Below are 18,254 nucleotides of genomic sequence, written 5' to 3'. Positions count from 1 at the left end.
TTTGTCATTCTATGAGTTTTACACTGATAAACATGTTTACTAATCATTTATCACAAATTAAATAGTAGAGCAAATTTCTAAACAATGCCCTACAGATAATAAATATCTTTTGACTATGCATATAAAATGCTGTACCTCAATTGTTCCCAGTCCTGGTTACTCTCTCAGCAGTAGAATTAGAAGCCACATTTGAGATGGTTTTATTCATTTATTTATTTTTTGTCTTTCTGTGTCTGGTTTATTTCATTTTACATAATGTCCTCTAGTTCCATCCATGTTGTTGCAAATAATAAAATTTCGTTCTTTTTATGATGTGATAATATTACATTGTGTATTAGTACCACATTTTCTTTTTTCACTCGTCTATTGATGGACACTTAAGTTGATTTCATATCTTGGCTATTGTGAATAGTGCTGCAATAAATATGGGAGTGCAGATATCTCTTCAATACACTGATTTCTTTTGGATGTATAAGCCAGCAGTAGTAGCTATACTTATATCACACAAAACAGATTTCAAATTGCTGGGTCATATGGGGTAGCTCTATTTTAATTTTTTTAAGGAATCTCCATATTGTTCTCTATAGTGGCTATACCAATTTACATACATTCCCTCTAACAGTATGTGGATTATTCTTTCTCCATCCAAATCCTTGCCAACATTTGTTATTGTCTTTCTTTTTTTTTTTTTTTTTGAGACAGAGTCTTACTCTGTCACCCAGGTTGGAGTGCAGTGGTGCGATCTTGGCTTACTGCAACCTCTGCCTCCCAGGTTCCAGTGATTCCCCTGCTTCAGCCTCCCGAGTAGCTGGGATTACAGGTGCCCGCCACCATGCCTGGCTAATTTTTGTATTTTTAGTAGAGACGGGGTTCCTTTTTTTTTTTTTTTTTTTGAGGCGGAGTCTTGCTCTGTCACCCAGGCTGGAGTGCCGTGGCGCCATCTCAGCTCACTGCAAGCTCCGCTTCTTGGGTTCACACCATTCTCCTGCCTCAGCCTCCGGAGTAGCTGGGACTACAGGCGCCCGCCACCAAGTCCGGCTAATTTTTTTTTGTATTTTTTTAGTAGAGACGGAGTTTCACCGTATTAGCCAGGATGGTCTCGATCTCCTGACCTCGTGATCCACCCTTCTCGGCCTCCCAAAGTGCTGGGATTACAGGCATGAGCCACTGCGCCTGGCAAGACGGGGTTTCACCATGTTGGCCAGGCTTGTCTCGAACTCCTGATCTCAGGCAAACAAGATTTTTTTTTTTTTTTTTCCGAGACAGAGTCTCGCTCTGTCGCCCAGGCTGGAGTGCAGTGGCCAGATCTCAGCTCACTGCAAGCTCCGCCTCCCGGGTTCACGCCATTCTCCGGCCTCAGCCTCCCGAGTAGCTGGGACTACAGGCGCCCACCACCTCGCCCAGCTAGTTTTTTTTTTGTATTTTTTAGTAGAGACGGGGTTTCACCGTGTTAGCCAGGATGGTCTCAATCTCCTGACCTCGTGATCCACCCTTCTCGGCCTCCCGAAGTGCTGGGATTACAGGCTTGAGCCACCGTGCCCGGCCCCCACAAGATGGTTTTTTAAACATGATCTTCAATGCTTTGACATAGATTTCATTGAGAAGTTGAGTCCATATCCTCTCTCCATGAAGGTGGGTAATTTGTGGCTGTTTCAATGAACAGACTACAGAATAAGTGATGCTGTGTGACTTCCATGGTTGTGTCATAAAAAGCTATTCAGTTTCTGCCTAAGTCTCTTGGAACATGCTTGTTCTTAGGATACTTCCTCTTAGAACCCAGCCATGAACTTGTGAGCCCAAGCCACTTGAAGAGGCCATCTTTAGGTGCTCAGGTCAACAATCCCAACTAAACCCAGCTTTTGAGTCATCCTAGCCCAGATGCTACACATGTGAATGAAAGAGACTCCAGATTATTCTGGTCATCTGAGTCCCTCCAGCTGATACCCTGCTGTGCCCAGTCCAAATTCCTGTTGCGTAAAATCTATGAGCCAAATAAAATGGTTGTTGTTTTATGCCACCAAGTTTGGGGTCGCATAGATATTGAAACAGTGTACTATCTTTTTTAAAAATTGTATTTATTTATTTTTTATTTCAATAGGTTTTGGGGGAATAGGTGGTATTTGGTTACATGAATAAGTTTTTTAGTGGTGATTTCTGAGATTTTGGTACACCCATCACTAGAGCAGTGTACATTGTAACCACTGTATAGTCTTTTATCCCTCACCCCTGTCCTACCCTTTCCCGAGTCCACAAAGTCCAACTGTGTCATTCTTCTGCCTTTGTATCCTCAAAGCTTAGCTCCCACTTATGAGGGAGAATATAACGATGTTTGATTTTCCATTCCTGAGTTACTTCACTTAGAATAATGGTCTCCAATTCCATCCAGGTTGCTACAAATACAATTATTTAGTTCCTTTTTATGGCTGAGTAGTATTCCATGGGGTGTGTGTGTGTGTGTGCGTGTGTGTGTGTGTATTATTTTCTTTTTCCACTCATTGATCGATGGGCATTTGGTCTGGTTCCATATTTTTGCAATTGCAAATTGTGCTGCCATAAACATGTATGTGTCAGTATCTTTTTCATATAATGACTTCATCTGAGTAGACACCCAGGAGTGGGTTTGCTGGATCAAATGATAGATCTACTTTTAGCACTTTAAGGACTCTCCACACTGTTTTCCATAGTGGTTGTATTCAACCAACAGTGTAAAAGTGTTCCCATTTTACCACATCCATGCCAAATCTGTTATTTTTGATTTTTTGATTATGGCCATTCTTGCAGGAGTAAGGTGGTATTGCATTTCCCTGATAATTAGTGGATTTGATTTGCATTTCCCTGATAATTAGTGGTTTTGATGTGCATTTCCCTGATAATTAGTGATGTTGAACAATTTTTTTTTTTTTTTTTTTTTGAGACGGAGTCTTGCTCTGTCGCCCAGGCTGGAGTGCAGTGGCCGGATCTCAGCTCACTGCAAGCTCCGCCTCCCAGGTTTACGCCATTCTCCTGCCTCAGCCTCCTGTGTAGCTGGGACTACAGGCGCCCGCCACCTCGCCCAGCTAGTTTTTTTTGTATTTTTTAATAGAGATGGGGTTTCACCATGTTAGCCAGGATGGTCTCGATCTCCTGACCTCGTGATCCGCCCGTCTTGGCCTCCCAAAGTGCTGGGATTACAGGCTTGAGCCACCGTGCCCGGCCTATGTTGAACAATTTTTATATTTTTTTTGGCCATTTGTGTATCTTCTTTTGAGAATTGTCTATTCATGTTCTTAGTGTTTTTGTTTGTTTGTTTGTTTTTTGAGACAGAGCCTCACTCTGTCGCCCAGGCTGGAGTGCAGTGGCCCGATCTCAGTTCACTTCACTGCAGCCTCCCCCTATAGGGTTCAAGCAATTCTCCTCCCTCAGCCTCCTGAGTAGCTGAGATTAGAGGCACATGCCACGTGCCCAGCTAATTTATTTTTGTTTTGAGACAGAGTCTTGTTCTGTTGCCTGGGCTGGAGTGCAGTGGCACACTCTCTGCTCACTGCAACCTCCACCTCCCAGGTTCAAGTGATTCTCCCTGCCTCAGCCTCCTAAGTAGCTGGGATTATAGGCGCCCACCACCATGCCCGGCTTTTTTTTTTTTTTTTTTTTTTTTAATTTTTAGTAGAGACAGGGTTTCACCATGTTGGCCAGGCTGGTCTTGAACTCCTGACCTCAGGTGATCCACCTGCCTCAGCCTCCCAAAATGCTGGGATTACAGGTGTGAGCTATTGCACCCGGCTATTTTGTTGTTGTTGTTGTTGTTTGTATTTTTAGTACAGACAGGATTTCACTATGTTGGCCAGGCTGGTCTTGAACTCCTGACCTCAAGTGATCCGCCCACCTCAGCCTCCCAAAGTGCTGGGATTACAGGTGTGAGCCACCATGCCTGGCCTGAAACAGTGTTCTTTCTACAAATCAATAAGAAAAAAAAACAAACAAACATAAAAGTGGGCAAAGGGTATAAATGCTCAAAAGTATAAAACTCCTAGAAGATAACATAGGAGAAAATGTAGATGGCATTGGGTTTGGTGATTCCTTTTTAGATATAACACCAAAGGTATAATCCTATGAAAGAAATTATTGATAAAGGTTGACTTCATTAAAATGAAAATTTTCTGCTTTGCAAAAGACACTGTCAAGAGAACGAAAAATTAAGCTACAGACTGGGAGAAAATATTTGCAAAAGACATAAGTACTATTAACCAAAATAAACAAAAAACTCTTAAAACTCGACAATACGGAAACAAACTATCCTATTTTTTAAAAATGGGCCATTTTGTTTACTTGATCTGAAAGAAGATAAAATAAAAAATTTAAAATGGGCCAAATACCTTAACAGACACCTTACCAAAGATGATGTACAGATGGTGGACAGGCGTGGTGGCTGATGCCTGTAATCCCAGCACTTTGGGAGGTGAGGCGGGCAGATCACGAGGTCAGGAGATTGAGACCAGCCTGACCAACATGGTGAAACCCAGTCTCTACTAAAAATACAAAAATTAGCTGGGCGTGGTAGCACGTGCCTGTAATCCCAAATACTCAGGAGTCTGAGGCAAGAGAATCCTTGAACCCGGAAGGCAGAGGTTGCAGTGAGCTGAGATCATGCCACTGCACTCCAGCCTGGGCGATAGAGTGAGACTCCGTCTCAAAAAAAAAAAAAGATGTACAGGTGGCAAATACATATATGAAAAATGCTCTAGGCCTACACAGTGGCTCATATCTTTAAACTCAGAGCTTTAGGAGGCCCAGGCAGGGAGATCACTTGAGGCCAGGAGTTCGAGACCACCTTGGCAACTCTTGTCTCTGCTAAAAATTATTATTATTATTTATTTTTTGAGATGCTGTCTCGTACTGTCTCCCAGTGTGGAGTGCAATGGTGCGATCCCGGCTCACTGCAACTTCCGCCTCCCAGGTTCAAGTGATTCTTCTGCCTCAGCCTCCCAAGTAGCTGGGACTACAGGCACCCGCCACCACGCCCAGCTAATTTTTCATATTTTTAGTAGAGATGGGGTTTCACCATGTTGGCCAGGCTGGTCTCGAACTCCTGACCTCGTGATCCACCCGCCTCAGCCTCACAAAGTGCTGGGATTACAGGCGTGAGCCACCACGCTCAGCCTTTATTTTAGACTTAATTTTTGAAAAATTGCTATCATTTTTGAGACTGGGTCTCACTTTGTTGTCCAGGCTAGAGTAAAGTGGTACAATCATGGCTCACTGCAGTCTCAAACTCCTGGACTCAAGTGATCCTCCCACCTCAGCCTCCTGAGTAGCTGGGACTACAGGTGTGTGCCATGGACCTGGCTAACTTTATTTTTAATTTTTTTATAGAGATGGGATTCCATTTTTGCCCAGTCTGGTCCTCAACTCCTGGACTTAAGCAACTCAAGCAATTCTCCAGCCTTGGCCTCCCAGAGTGCCAAGATTATAGGCATGAGCCACTGTGTCTGGCCGAATTTTTTTTTTTTCTTACCCATTTTTTTTTTTTTTTTTTTAAAGTAGTCAGCATTTAATGAATCTCCCTCCATGTGACCTCAAGCCACCAGGACACAGGCCCCCCCAACACCCTTAATCTTCTCCTCAGCAATTCTGCTGAAGAATTTGGCCTTCACGATGACAGGCTGCTTTGGGAGCTTTCCTTTTCCCAGAACTTTGTAGTAGCCCGATCGCACCACATCAATAATGGGAGCAGCCCCAGTCTTGTTTTTAGCAGCATTCACCCGTGTCTGCTCACTGACCAAAGTCCACAATTTGTCAAGGTTGACAGTTGGGCAGAAGCTCTGGTTCCTCTTTAAGTGGTAATGCCTCATACCAACTTTCCCAAAGTAGCCTGGGTGGTATTTGTCGAAGTTGATCCGGTGGTGATGCAGACCACCAGCATTACCGCAGCCTCCGGGGTGCTTCCGGTGCTTGCCTATGCGGCGGTGGCCGTGGCTCACGTGGCCCCGTAATTTCCGGGTCTTCCTCAGTCTGGATGGCATGTTGGCAGCCCAGACGAAAAAGCACCCATTTTTAATTGAGCTCTTTGTTTATTCTTTTCTTTTTCTTTTTTTCTTTTTTCTTTTCTTTTTTGCAGAGGCTGCTTAATACCTGCTGCTATTGAGTTGGGTGTTTGTTTTCTTTTTCTTTTTTGAGATGGAGTCTCATTCTGTCGCTCAGGTTGGAGTGCATTGGTGCAATCTCAGCTCACTGCAACCTCCACTTCCCAGGTTCAAGTGATTCTCCCGCCTCAGTCTCCCGAGTAGCTGGGATTACAGGCGCGCACCACCACCCCCAGCTAATTTTTGAATTTTTTAGTAGAGACGAGGTTTCATCATGTTGGCCAGGCCAGTCTCGAACTCCTGACCTCAAGTGATTCGCCTGCCTTAGCCTCACCAAAGTGGTGGGATTACAGGCGTGAGCCGTTGTGCCCAGGCAGGTTTTGAGAGTTCATTATATACTCTGGATACAAATCCTTTGTCAGATAGGTGATTTGCAATATTTCCTCCCGGTCCTAGCTTGCAATTTGTTTTTAGTTCTCCTAACAGTAGTTTTCAAATAGTATTAATTTTTAATTCTGATAGAGTCCAATGTATCAATTGCTCTTTTACGGATTGTGCTTCTGGAATCGTAGCTAAGACATTTTGCCTAAACCAAGTTGCAGAAAATATCAAACTGTAGCCTGAAGGAGCTGACTAAGGGCAAGAATCAGAGACTAAACCAGCCACTGAGGCAGGTACTGGGCAAGGGGTGTAGGTGTAGAGGAAGAGATTCAGTTGTGGATGGTAAGACAGTTGGGTGGATTTTCAGACAAGCAATGTGGTAGATATGATTGGTTAGCATTCAGCATCCATTTTCATCTCCTTTTAGCATACTTTCCTGAAGAGGCTAAAAAGCTAAGGATTGTATGTCTCAGAATGCCTTACAGCCAATCACATGTACTTGGGTGAGATTTCGAATGCAGAAGTGAGGCTGGGCTCATACCTGTAATTCTAGTAATTTGGGAGGCTGAGGCAGAATGGTTGCTTGAGCCCAGGAGTTTGAAACCAGCCTGCACAACACAATGGGACCCTGTATTACAAACTTTTTTTTTTTTTTTTTTTATAAATTAGCCAGTGTGGTGGTACATGTCTGTAGTCCCAGCTACTTGGGAGGCTGAGGTGGGAGGATTGTGTGAGCCCAGGAGTTCAAAGCTGTAGTGAGCTGTGATTGCGCCACTGCACTCCAGCCTAGATGACAGAGTGAGGCTCTGTCTCAAAAAATATATATAATAGAATGTAAAAGTGAGACAAAGGCCATCACCCTGCTACTTTGACTATTTCTCCTGGCCAAGCAAGGTTGTAGAGAAGTGTCATGTTTCTATTGCAGTGATACTGTTAGGTCTCTAGCTTTGCAAATATTGAGAGGTGGTTGCATCAGAGTTAGCAGTGGCAATGTCCTGATACAGCTGCCAGCTCCCTGGATCACAGCTGCAGCCCCTTATTCTTAAACCCAATTAGTGGAGACTTTCAGGTGCTTCACCCTCCCTGACAGTGGTAGAGGTAGCAGCTTCCCTTACCATGTTCCGGTGGTTATTCTTGGAGTTTCAACCCAAAGCTAGCTCCTCTAGACTTTCTTTCTTTTTCTTTCTTTTTTTTTTTTTTTTTTTTTGAGACGGAGTCTTGCTCTGTCACCAGGCTGGAGTGCAGTGGCATGATCTCGGCTCACTGAAACCCCTGCCTCTCGGGTTCAAGAGGTTCTCCTGCCTCAGCCTCCCGAGTAGCTGGGACTACAGGCGTGCACCACCATACCCAGCTAAATTTTGTATTTTTAGTAGAGACAGGGTTTCATCATGTTGGCCAGGATGATCTCCATCTCTTGGCCTCGTGATCCACCTGCCTCGGCCTCCCAAAGTGCTGGGATTACAGGCATGAGCCACCGTGCCCGGCCGCTCCTCTAGACTTTCTGAAGGATTTTGTAAGCACTTAATTCTTTGTATCCCTAAGATAGTTGCAGGGGTTTCTGTTTTCTGCACCAAATCCCCTCCAACTATCCTGAGTGATACATGCAGTCAGGATGTATCTGGGAGGAATGATAAAAGAATCCAACATCTTCAGCTGGGCACAGTGGCTCATTCCTATAATCCCAGCACTTTGGGAGACCAAGGTGGGCGGTTCACTTGAGGCCAGGAGTTTGAGACCAGCCTGGCCAACATCGTGAAACTCCATCTCTACTAAAAACAAATACAAAAATTAGCCAGGCCTGGTGGCACATGCCTATAATCCCAGCTACTCAGGAGGCTGAAGCATGAGAATCGCTTGAACCCCGGAAGTGGAGGTTGCCGTGAGCTGAGATCATGCCACTGCACTCCAGCCTGTGCCACAGAGTAACTCTGTCTCAAAAAAAAAAAAAAAAAAAAAAAGAACAAAACATCTTCTATCATGGGAAAAATGGGATTGTGGAAATGCATTCATTTGTTCAACAAGCATGTAACAGACATGGAGTGGGTGCTATAGCTAGATATCAAGAATACCTATCTTCCCTGAAAGAGCTTACATGACCTGATGATTTCATGGTATGATGATAGAGATATGTTAGAATACTATATGCTCACAGAGATGTTCTCAATCAGACTTGGTAGGATGTCATCAAAGAGGTAACCTCTAAGCTTGATTTTAACAGATGAGTAGGAATTGGCCAGCAAAGAAGGAGAAGAGCATTCTATTTTATTTTATTACTATTTTTTGAGACAGGATCTCTGCTGTCCCCCAGGCTGGAGTGCAGTGGTGCAGTCATGGCTCACTACAGACTAGACCTCCCAGGCTCAAGTGACCCTCCCACCTCAGCCTCTTAAGTAGCTGGGACCACAGGTGCATGCCACCGTGCCCAGCTCATTTTTGTATTTTTTGTAGAGACGGGGTTTCACCATGTTGCCCAAGGTGGTCTCAAACTGCTAGGCTCAAGTCATCCTCCCTCCTCAGCCTCCCAAAGTGCTGAGATTACAGGTGTAAGCCACCGCCTGTAATAATTTGCTAGGGCAAATTATTAAGTAAAACTCTTAAATATCTGTGTTCACGCTTCTCCCACACCTTCCTAGGAAAGAGATGGGGAGAGGAGGTGTGTGTTTCTAAAGACTAGGCGCTAGACTAGGAGGTAGGGACAATGTAGAAGCTTCTTCGATGGGTAGGACAGGGGTGGAGGCTGGAGTTTGAAAGTGCTATCAGTAAGGAGAGGGAAGCAGTTGACCTAAGAGCTTCCCTAGAGACTAAAGGTAGGGCATCCTTAACCTGTCCTAAACTCTTCAGTCTTCTTTACTTCCTCAGTTCTCGTTAGATAATCAGATGGCATCGGATTCTGAAACAAAGCCTGGGTTCAGAGCCAGGGATACCACTTACTCACTAGGTGATCTTGTTCATATGACTTCACTTTTTAAAATCTGCCTTCTCATCTATAAGATAAGGATAATGATAATATCTCCATTGTATAGTGTTGTAAAGATCTAATTAGATAATGGATGTGAAAAAATGTTGAAAATTGTAAAACACTATAGTAATACCTACCAGTCACTTTTTTTTTTTTAATTATACTTTAAGTTCCGGGGTACATGTGCAGAATGTACAGGTTTGTCACATAGGTATATACGTACCATGGTGGTTTGCTGCACCCATCAATCCATCATCTACATTGGGTGTTTCTCCTAATGCTATCCCTCCCCTAACCCCCCACCCCCAGACAGGCCCCGGTGTGTGATGTTCTCCTCCCTGTGTCCAAGTGTTCTCATTGTTCAACTCCCACTTACGAGTGAGAACATGCGGTGTTTGGTTTTCTGTTTTTGTATTAGTTTGCTGAGAATGATGGTTTTCAGCTTCATCCATGTCCCTGCGAAGGACATGAACTCATCTTTATGGCTGCATAGTATTCCATGGTGTATATGTGCCACATTTTCTTTATACAGGCTATCATTGATGGGCATTTGGGTTGGTTCCAAGTCTTTGCTATTGCAAATGATCAGTGTGCACACAATAAACATACGTGTGCCTGTATCTTTATAGTAGAATGACTTATAATCCTTTGGGTATATACTCAGTAATGGGATTGCTGGGTCAAATTTTTTGTTGTTGTTGTTGTTTTTGTTTCTTGAGACTGAGTCTCACTCTGTTGTGCAGGCTGGAGTGCAATGGCACAATCCCAGCTCACTGCAACCTTCCCCTCTTGGGTTCAAGTGAGTCTCCTGCCACAGCCTCCCAAGTAGCTGGGATTACAGGTGTGCGCCACCACACCTGGCTAATTTTTTTTATTTTTACTAAAGACGGAGTTTCAGCATTTTGGCCAGGCTGGTCTCGAACTCCTGGCCTTAAGCAATCTGCCTGCCTCTGCCTCTCAAAGTGCTGGGATTATAGGCGTGAGCCACCATACCCAGCCCCACCAGTCAGTATTATTATGTAATAAGCAATGAAGTCTGGTTGATTGTATCTCAGGTATATCTCCTTCCCCAACTTTACTTCGGTTCATCCCCCTGCTCTGATTTGGTTCAGGCTTCTATCTTCTCTATGTCATTTCTGTAGACCCTCTGTATTTTCAAGTGCTCCTAAAGAAATTTTTCCATAGATCTTACTTAAAAACTGTCTAGGACACGCTACTATCTACGTAATAAAGGACAAACTCAACCGGGCATGGTAGCTTGTGCCTATAATCCCAACACTTTGGGAGGCTGAGGCAGGAGGATCGTTTGAGCCCAGGAGCTTGAGACCAGCCTGAGCAATATGGTGAAACCCCATCTCTACAAAAAAATACAAAAATTAGCTGGGCATGATGGCACACACCTGTAGTCACAGGTACTAGGAAAGCTGAGGTGGGAGGATCACTTGAGCTAGGAGGTTGAGGTTGCAGTGAGCAGAGATTACGCCACTGCACTCCAGCCTGGGTGACAGAGCAAGACCCTGTCTCAAAAAAAAAAAAAAAAAAAAAAAAAAGGACAAACTTCTTACCTTAGCATAGGGCTCTTTCTGAACTTGATCTGACCTGTCTTTCTAGATTTATCTCCTCTCTTCCTGCTACACACACTACTCTTCAGCTTCACTGAATTTCTTACTATTGCTCAAACAATCCATTTTCACCTGTATCGTTCCCCCTTTTGGAATGCCTTTTCTCCTTCCTGATCATCCTTCTTTCCATCACCTTCTCATCACACTGTTCTCTCTTTTCCATTTGGCACATCTATTTGCCCGTAAGCACTGGCTCAAGTGTTATCCACTCCCCAGTTCTCTCAGTAGCACTTTGCATGTCCCTCTATGACAATACTTATCATACTGTTTTGTAAACATTAGTTTGAGAGGCTTTTAGATTCCTACTAGGTTGTAAGCACAGGGAAGAAAGACACCTATTCATAGATGGATCTTCCTTAGTACCTGAAACAAAAGAGGTACTGGATATATATATGTATATATGTGTTTAAATAAACAAATAAGCTCCACAGACCAGACAAGACATAGACAAAAAATTAAACAGCTTCGGGAGGCCTACACAGGTGGATCACCAGGAGTTGGAGACCAGCCTGGCCAACATTGGTGAAACCCAGTCTCTACTAAAAATACAAAAATTAGCTGGATGTGGTGGTACACATCTGTAATCCCAGCTACTCGGGAGGCTGAGGATGGAGAATCACTTGAACCCAGAGGTGGAGGCTGCAGTGAGCCAAGATTGCACCACTGTACTCCAGCCTGGGCAACGGAGTGAGACTCTGTCAAAAAAAAGAAAATAAAATAAACAACAAGGAAGTAAAGGAACCAAGAGTTGCATATCTATAAGTTCTAAATGAAAAGTAGAGGAAACAAGAGTCATGATCATTTGAATTTGGGAAAACTCCAGGATGGGATTTGAAACTTGGCACCCACCAATATAATACCAATGATCTTATGTGGTTCCTTCAAACTGGGTCCATACTCCTTCTCTCTACCTTGCCTCCCCTGCTGCAGACTTGGAGCTCTTTTGAAGTTGGCAGCAGGTCTCTTATTCATCTTTTTATCTTGCATTCATTCTTTATCTACTGGTATCTAGTCAGATGTTTTGTACATAAGCACCCAATAAACCTAACGATTGTATTAAGCCTGGGTAGGATTTGGATAGATGGAGTAGAAGGAAGAAGAAATCCAGATCAGGGACGCAGCAAGAATATGTTAGTTTTCTGTTGCTTCTCTAACAAATTATCACAAATCGTGGCTAAGAACAACACAGATTTACGATTTTATAGTTCTAGAGATCAGAAGTCTGAAATTAGGTCTAACAGGGCTCAAATTAAAGTGTTGACAGGGTCATGTGCCTTATAGAGAATTGAAAGGAGAATCTGTTTCCTTGACTTTTTTCAGTTTCTAGAAGCTACTGCATTCCTTGGCTCATGGCCCCACCTCACCCTGACCCCTACTTCTGTCATCACATCCCCCTCCCTCATTTTGGCCTTTCCTCTTATACAGACTGTTGTGATCACATTGAGATCATCTGGATAATCCTTTTATCTCTAGATCTGTAACTTAATCACATTTGCAAAGTCCCTTTTGCCACATAAGATAACATATACACAGGTTCTGGGGATTAGGATATGGATACTTTGGGAGCCATTATTCTGTCTACCACAAAGAGCAAAGCTAGACATAAGAATGAGCAACTAATGTTTGGAGATGGACCTTTCCAGCTGAAGCAAAGGGCTGATTTGATTAGAATACATTAAAGTTTGGAGATAATACAGACCCTCGAATATCAGAGTAAGGAGTTTTAGTTTTATCCTATAGAAAGTAAGCATTTGAAGGTGGGTGAACAGGGAGTTAACAATGAAAGCAGTAATCTAGCAGACCCCCAAAGACCCTAGAGTATATAAATCTGGTGGTTATGCTTGAGGTAAGCAAAAACAGAATTAAAAGGCTAGGGATCAAGAGACCACACAAAGGTGAATACACTGCTATTCGCTGTCCTATCAAGTTTCTTCTTTTTGCTATATGTTCCTTGTGCATCCATGATAAATGACTGATGAATTATTCCCTTCTTGAATTCTCAATTTTTGTCTAGTGGAAGTCTACAGTCTTGGTATAACACCTCTGCTTAGACGAGTCTGCTACAGCAGTTGGGAAAGCACGTATTTAGGCTAAGAAATAGAGAGGAAGAAAGGGGATAAGATGTGAACTGATTAATTTTTTCACTGATTAGAAGAGGCTGAGCTTCACAGAAAAGGGTTTCAATGGTTTGGAAAGACCATTTCTACCTCTAGTTTCTACCTCTTGGTTGTAAACAACAGGAACCCAATGCAGAGTGAGTTAGAAAAAGAATTTACTAGCTTTAATAGCATCTATATGATGATGATTTCCAAATTTACATTGCCAAATTGCAGAAATTAATAAGTAGAGCTGCTGCTTGTCGCAGGCATGATGGCTTCAAGGTTACTTTGCAGAGCTGGAACGCTGGCCATGTAGGCTTTGAGGGCTTGCAGTCCCAGTGGGGTGCAACTGCAATAAGACATATATGAGTCTGAAAAGCAAACTCACATATATCCAGTTGCTTAGTGGTTATCTTTACTTGGATGTTCGAAAGGCAAATCAAACTCAACATGGCCCAAACTTGTTCCTGACCTTCCCTTTCCAATTCCCCTCACCAAACCTACACCTCCTATCATTTTCCCCATTTCAATTAGTGAAAACTCCACCGTCTTTGTTGCTCAAGTCAAATACTTTGCAGTAATCTTTCATTCACCCTCCACATTCAAACTATCAAGAAATTCCATCAGCTTTACTTTAAAGTCTATAAGGAATCTGACCATTTCTTTCCACTGGTACAGCTACCACCCTGGTGCAAACCATCTCTCACCCAAATGATTGGATTAGCCTGCTAACTAGTCTCCCTGTGCATACTTCAGTTGGTTTGTTTTCAATGCAAGAGCCAGAGTGATCCCTGTTAGAAAACATGTTAGATCATATCACTCCTCTGCTCAAAATCCTCCAATGGCTACCTATCCTACTTAGAGAAAACCAAAGTCCTCACACAATAACCTACAATATCCTACACAACATGGCTTCTGGTTACCTTTCTGACTTCATCTTTCACTACTCTTTTCCTTGCTCATTGCACTCCAGCTACACTGGCATCTTTGCTGTTCTTCTAATACATCAGGCATAGTATGCACTTGCCATTCCCTTTGTCTGGATAATTCTTCGCTAGATAGTCATATAGCTTATTTCCTTACATTCTTCAGATCTTTACCCAAATGCTATCTTATTAGTGAGTCCTTCCTTGATCATCCTATTTAAAAAATTTCTTATGAGGGAGGGGAAGAAGGAGCCAATGCAATGGCTAGTCTTTATTGGAGAGAAGATACTTTACAGCACATTTTTGAGCAATTACTGCCAGGGCTCACTGGGCCAACTGGTGGGGCATCAGCTTGTAATGGGTTCACACTTAGAGCATCGCTGGGTCTCGCCTTCGTGCAGCCAGAACCAGTTGACAGCACTGTTGTCCTCTTCACAGATGCAGCTCGCTATTCTCTTGGTGATGGAGGGAGCTGTTAGGGTCTTCCCTGGTGCCTGAAGTTGCCTTTTGGGGTAGTATATTGTATGGGTCCAGTCTCATACATGGCTATCATGACCTCCCTCTCCAGCCCAGTCATCTGCTCGTCATCAGTAGCAACACCACCTCCAGATGCCATGAAGCATGCTGCAACCACCCCATTGGGACTGTAAGCCCTCAGGCCTATGTGGCTGGCGCTCCAGCTCTGAAAACTAACCTGGAAGCCATCATGCCTGTGACAAGCAGCAGCTTTATTTACTTATTTATTGAGACAGAGTCACCCTGTCACCCAGGCTAGAGTGGAGTGGCATGAACATGGCTCACTACAGCCTCAACCTCCTAGGTTCAATTGACCCTCCTGCCTCAGCCTCCCAAGTAAGCAACTCTATTTAAAATCTTAATGCCTCTTCCATCTCTATCCCCTTTCAGTTTTATTTTTAATACCACTGATCACTAACATCTATACATTTTACTCATCTAGTTTATTGTCTATCTTTCCTTCTACACAGATTGTGAATTCTAAGAGGACACAATGTATATGCTGTTTGCAGATGTATCTTCAATGCCCAGAATAGTATCTGGCATAGAATAAGCTTTTTCAAATAAATGTTTGTTGAATAAATCAATGAAAAATCTAGGTGATAACTTCAGGCATGGTTAGATCCAGGTTTTTGGCATGTCATTAGAATTTTCTTCTGTCTCGTAGCCTTTCCTCTGCATTGGCTTCATTCTCAAGCAGGCTTGATGTGTTACAGGTGATGATAAGAGACCACCAGCGGCTGCAGGTTTACATTCTAACAATTTTGCAGCCTAAACGGAGAGAGAGTGAGTGCCTCTTTCCTGATTGTTACAGAGAAAGCCTTGGATATATCATATTGTCTGGGTTTGGGTCAAGTGACAATCCCTAAAACAGTGTCTAAGAGTAGAGGAGGAAAATGTTGTAACTGACTGGGCCTAGGTCTTGGGGCCCTTCGGAACCGGGGATAAAGTTCAGCTCCATTTAGACTGAGAAGAGGGGAGAGGTGGTTTCCTAAAAGAAAAGAGGATGCTATCACTGGAAGAAGATGGCGGCTAGACAACAAATGTCCACCGCATCATCAACGACCCACCCGCCGACTGAGCCCAGAACAGCGTTCTTCTCCCGCCTCTCCATTTTCACACGCAGCCAGATGAGCCTGTGACCATGGTTAAGCTCCTCTCCTCCTAAATGTCTTTTCCCCTGCCTCTGTCGGGCAAGGGCTTCCTCATCCCTCAATGCCTGGTCCAACCATGATCTCCCTCACCCCGACTCTTTTTTTTTTTTTTTTGAGACGGAGTCTCGCTCTGTAGCCAAGGCTGGAGTGCCGTGGCCGGATCTCAGCTCACTGCAAGCTCCGCCTCCCGGGTTTACGCCACTCTTCTGCCTCAGCCTCCCAAGTAGCTGGGACTACAGGCGCCCGCCACCTCGCCTGGCTAGCTTTTGGTATTTTTTAAGTAGAGACGGGGTCACCGTGTTAGCCAGGATGGTCTCGATCTCCTGACCTCGTGATCCGCCCGTCTCGGCCTCCCAAAGTGCTGGGATTACAGGCTTGAGCCACCGCGCCCGGCCCCTCACCCCGACTCTTAACGGATACTGTCTCTCTCCCTCTTCTGAGTATCCTGCTTGTTTCTACTTCTCTTGTAGTTTTGTACGCCATGCCTTGTATAATATTTTACTTACTTGTATACATCATGAGTTCCTTGTGAAAAAGGGTACGGCCCATTCCCGGGGTGTCCAGGCCAGCGCCTCACGCCCTCTGGGAACCGCGGTGATTCGATCCCGGCTGAGGCCGCCAGGGAACGCTCGGCGCCCTGCACGAGGCCGTCAAGGGCGGGAGGACCTGTGATTGGCAGAAGCGGCCGTCAATCGGGCGCAGGCGGGTCGGGCCGGGTCGCCTGGGAGGCCTCTGGGAGGGAGGCGGGGCCTGCATGAATGGGGCGCGCGGCGGGCTGGCTGCAGTCGGCGCTCGCGGGGGAAGCCCGAGTCCCGGCCGGGAGTGGGTGGGAGGAAGCGACGTTGGGTGGGGGGAAGGGAAAGAGCGCGGGGGGCGGGGAGGGGCAGCGCCCGGGCAGCTAGCCGAGCGCGGCGAGGCGGCGGGTGTGAGCAACAGCCGGCTGCCTCCGTCCCCCTCGCTTCGGTGCGGCTGTCCGCTACGCTGCCTTCGCCCTCGCCGCGCGCCGCCTCCTGAGGGACTCCAGGGAACCACCGGCGACCCCGACGGGGCCGAGGAGTCGGGACTAGGGGAGCCGGCGCTGAAGGAGGAGCCTGGTCGGAGCCGCAGAGCCGAAAGCTCCGGGGCGTGGAGGTGGGGGGGCCGAGGCCCCTGAGGGGGCCCCGCAGCGATGGGCAACCTGGAGAGCGCCGAGGGGGGCCCGGGAGAGCCGCCCTCTGTCCCTTTGCTGCTGCCGCCCGGCAAGATGCCGATGCCTGAGCCCTGTGAGCTGGAGGAAAGGTTCGCCCTGGTGTTGGTGAGAGCTGAGCCCAGCCCCTTCCCCCGCCTTCCTCAGGTCCCGACGCCCGAGCTGGGACTTTGTCCTGAGCCCCCGTCCCGCCCACCCTTTCAGTCGGGGTCCCGGACGGATCTCAGCCTCCAGTTTCTTCCCAGGAACCTCTGAGCAGCTGCTGGCCGGCCCGGACAGTCCCGTGGGGGATCTCGGGACCGACGCCTCCACCGCTGGACGCTTAGGAGACGTCCCCAGCTCGAGACCGTCCTGGGAACCAGGCTTCTCCCTCCTTCTTCCTCCCCCTTCTGCTGCCCTTCTGCAGTCTCCCTGCTTCCTCGCCAGGCTCCCTGTCCCTAGCATTCTCAGCCAGGAGCCTCTCACGGTGGGGGGAATTCAGAAGCGCGGCCGGGTTCTTAGCAGGCTTCCCTGAGTGAGGACACCGCCTCTCCTGCGAACATGGAGGCTTCCCAGGGAGTGGGTCCCGCTCCCAGCCCAGACCAGATGTTTGGGGGGAGAAGGGTATAGGGAAGGGGCTGGCAGCTCCTGAAGGGGTGGAATAAGGAGTGTGCCATTCTGCTTATTTTCAGAACGGCCTGCAGGCATCCTGCTAAGTTATAGTGGATTTGCCTAAAAGGCTGAACATGTGGATAAACCATTTCACTGGGGTATTTTTCCAAGTGAAACAATACACAAACCATCCCGCCTCCTCCCCCACTTTTCATGTTAAGCCACCGTGACTGGTTTGTGTTGTTTAGCCTGTGCTTTTTAGTCTTTCTGTAGATTTCAAACGGTCTGTGTAAATGGATTTTTAGAACTGACTTTGGGATTCTTCTTTGGTATGGGAATTGGACATTGATGTCAGTGGCTCTATGAAGCGAGAGGTTCTGAGCTGGTATCACTGGGAAGAAGCCAGAGAAAATGTTGCCGCTGAAAATGAAGTTTTGCAGAGCGAAAACATTGGTAAACCAGGGTTAATCTTTGAGAAACTTGGGGAAATAGTTCTCAGTTCCCCAAATAGTTATCTGAGAAGCAGTAATAATTCTGGCGTTATTGTTGGTATGGCCTGAAGGGCCGACTTTGCCTTTGCCTCTGCCCGTGAGGAGGGATAAGTTGTGGACTTAGCAGCCTTATTGGATTTCATCTGCCTTGGAATAAGGAGATTAGATCTATTGGCAACAGTGGAGCTGTCTAGAGATCTTGGCCTCTTCGAGGGTAGAGAGCCTGACATCAGCCCACTGGTACCAGAGCTGGCTCAAAGAGGGTCTACA

General features: G+C 45.7%; 2 protein-coding genes across 4 annotated transcripts in view; one reads left to right on the top strand and one right to left on the bottom strand.

Annotated features, from left to right (window-relative positions):
- Window positions 1-5,474: 5,474 nt before the first annotated feature.
- On the bottom strand, window positions 5,475-6,071 carry LOC112635406 (60S ribosomal protein L27a-like). Its single transcript, XM_025403538.1, has one exon. It carries the CDS (start codon window positions 5,997-5,999, stop codon window positions 5,553-5,555), a length of 447 nt encoding a protein of 148 aa, XP_025259323.1. The 5' UTR covers window positions 6,000-6,071; the 3' UTR covers window positions 5,475-5,552.
- A 10,529-nt stretch (window positions 6,072-16,600) lies between these two features.
- Window positions 16,601-18,254, top strand: part of FMNL3 (formin like 3) — a 65,866-nt gene continuing 64,212 nt past the window's right edge. For all 3 annotated transcript variants that reach the window (XM_025402507.1, XM_025402506.1, XM_025402505.1), the window contains exon 1: window positions 16,601-17,010. In XM_025402507.1, coding sequence (XP_025258292.1) covers window positions 16,885-17,010 — 126 coding nt within the window. In that variant the 5' untranslated portion in view covers window positions 16,601-16,884. The remainder of the gene's footprint in view (window positions 17,011-18,254) is intronic.

The sequence above is a fragment of the Theropithecus gelada genome, chromosome 11 (genome assembly GCF_003255815.1).
Source record: "Theropithecus gelada isolate Dixy chromosome 11, Tgel_1.0, whole genome shotgun sequence".
Lineage (NCBI taxonomy): Eukaryota > Metazoa > Chordata > Mammalia > Primates > Cercopithecidae > Theropithecus > Theropithecus gelada.
This window is presented reverse-complemented; position numbering and strand designations above follow the sequence as displayed.

What these genes read in the sequence shown, in the direction of transcription:
- LOC112635406 (XM_025403538.1), bottom strand. Translation starts at nt 5,999, where the DNA reads ATGCCATCCAGACTGAGGAAGACCCGGAAATTACGGGGCCACGTGAGC.